This window comes from Aphanomyces astaci (assembly GCF_000520075.1).
Source record: "Aphanomyces astaci strain APO3 unplaced genomic scaffold supercont1.21, whole genome shotgun sequence".
Lineage (NCBI taxonomy): Eukaryota > Oomycota > Saprolegniomycetes > Saprolegniales > Verrucalvaceae > Aphanomyces > Aphanomyces astaci.
In genome coordinates, this window is record NW_009798284.1 from 439,556 (window position 1) to 441,878 (window position 2,323).

General features: G+C 45.5%; 2 protein-coding genes across 2 annotated transcripts; one reads left to right on the plus strand and one right to left on the minus strand.

The window, feature by feature from the left end:
• Positions 1-146: 146 nt before the first annotated feature.
• On the plus strand, positions 147-539 carry H257_09039 (hypothetical protein; the record flags this gene model as incomplete). The annotated part of the gene is made up of 1 exon (XM_009835153.1): positions 147-539. One exon carries the CDS (start codon positions 147-149, stop codon positions 537-539), a length of 393 nt encoding a protein of 130 aa, XP_009833455.1.
• Positions 540-1,119: 580 nt separating this feature from the next.
• Positions 1,120-1,845, minus strand: H257_09040 (hypothetical protein; the record flags this gene model as incomplete). Its single annotated transcript, XM_009835154.1, has 3 exons — positions 1,120-1,139; positions 1,261-1,610; positions 1,682-1,845. 3 exons carry the CDS (start codon positions 1,843-1,845, stop codon positions 1,120-1,122), a joined length of 534 nt encoding a protein of 177 aa, XP_009833456.1.
• Positions 1,846-2,323: the final 478 nt, after the last annotated feature.

Sequence of the window (2,323 nt, forward strand, 5' to 3'; positions counted from 1 at the left end):
TAAAAATAAATTGAAAATAAATAGAGATTGAAATATCTGTAGGATCATGCCCACGCGTGCAATATTCTGTAAACGGCAATACGTACGACATGCCGTACTGGCTAGTTGACGGTATTTATCCCCCATACGCAGCCTTTGTCAAAACAATGCCCAAGGCGACGTCTCCACGTGAGAAGGCGTTCAAGAAGGACCAGGAGTCGCGCCGCAAGGATGTTGAGCGAATGTTTGGAATGCTCCAGGCACGCTGGCACGTCTTGACCCGCCCGTGTGAGCTGTGGGATCGTTCGGCCATGCACAACGTGGTAATTACGTGCTGTGTTTTGCACAACATGATTATCGACGACGAAATGGACGATAAAATGTCCACGCTGGAATATTTGGACGACATCGTGCCAACGGACCCATTTGTTGTGACATCCAACATTGACAACGTGACATTGGATAGCCGAATTCAATCGTTTGCGAGGATCATGGATGGTTCTGTCCACACAAAGCTGATGCACGACTTAGTTGAGCACCGGTGGAAACTGTACAAATAAAAAATAGAAACATTTCAAAGAAAAATCGATTTATCATGGTTATTACATCGTCATGCTGATGCATCCAGTGGAGCAGAAATACGTGTCTTCAGGACAATCGACATCAACGCAGCAGAGGTGGTGAACCGAACCACCACAACCGACCGCTTGGCACGCGTGCTTCACAATCGAAGTGTCAAGGCCAGGGCAAGCACCAAACGAACAATACGACAGCTCGGTCTAAATATTTCTGAAAAATTATTGTCGTCACAACTAGAAATGTACCTGATCTGCTGTCATGGACGCTTCAATGATATCACTGGCACCAAGTGAATCTCTCTAATGCTAATGTTAGTAATGAAAGCACATGCATGTCGATGAATAGAGTACTTTTTGGCGCTTGCTTGGAGTAGCAAGGCCTTTAGTTTCCGCCAGAAGTAAATCGGCCCTGGCGCGCAAAACCGCCTCTTTTCTTTTCATGGCAAAGAAGAGCTGTGCCTCCGGATCATCCGGCACCACGACTGTAAACAGTTTCGTGTCAAGAGCACGCTGAGCAATGGAATTCTTGGCCTCCAACGCAGCAACGAGGTCAGCATGCATCTTAGCCATGATCGAGGGCATCTAAGTCGAAATTTTTGTAAAAATATAATTATACTTCGAAGCAATATACAATTCAAAATATTATACAAAAATATAATTATACTTCGAAGCAATATACAATTCAAAATATTATACGTCATACCTTTCTGTTGCTGTTTAGCGCGCTTCGCTCCTAGTGGACGAGTTTCTTGCGACGTATCAAGAGCAGTAGTGGGCGTGACGGATGAGGTCGCTGCAGGTTGTGCGGCGTCAGATGACTCGCGCATCCATTTGGGTTGATCCTTAAGGATCTCCCAGCAATGCATCAATCGAAACGAAGCCTGTTTCTTGTTCCACTTTTGAGCCTTGTAATACTCATGAGCATCTGCTAAGTACTGCTCGTTGTTGTATCCCGAACGCACGATCGACTTCGACAGCTTCAGCGCCGAGGCAAAGCACGCAACTTGCTTGTTAATGGTATCCCTCCAATGTATGTTGAGGCTTTCACCGGTTCTATTGTATTCGAATCGATTAAAGGCTCAATGTGCCGCTGTATGTCCGTGTTCAATCAATAACTGAAATACCTGTGAGTGCACTCTGAATTGCTGTTGAATGCTTCAGCTACACGACCGAAGAAGTTGCTGGCAGTTTGGTCATTGCCTACTACAGAGTCGAGGGACACACTCAGCCATGCTTGGCAAAGCTGGATCTGCTCGTGCACTGTGAAGTTCTTCGAGCGCTCCTTCATTCCGCAACAAACCCAATCGCGAAGTGAGTTCGCTTCTCTACCGGGTGTTTGATTGGCCTATTGATTTACTGAACTCCACCAGACCAACAAAAATACACACAAATTTGTTGGGTTTTTTGTTGGTCTGGTGGAGTCCAGTAAATTTTTATTGGGCTACTGGGCTGGTGCGAACGCGTTTTTGGGAATTTCAGCAAAGTTCAGTAAATCATCCGGTTAAGTTACTGGAATCAGGCAGTTACTGGCACCGGTGCAGATGCTCTTACAACTGGTATTTTAGCTAATTCACTGGGTTTTATAAATGCCAAAAAACTCTGAGCAATAATAATCACATGTGATGCTGAAGTGACCAAACACCTTGGCTATGAATTCCATCGCGTAGTACACGCTACCTGCATTTACTATGCGACGGAACAAGAAGATGGCGTGGTTTTGTACGATGTGGCACCGTACTTACATCGCTGTAAGGTAGAACTCCGGC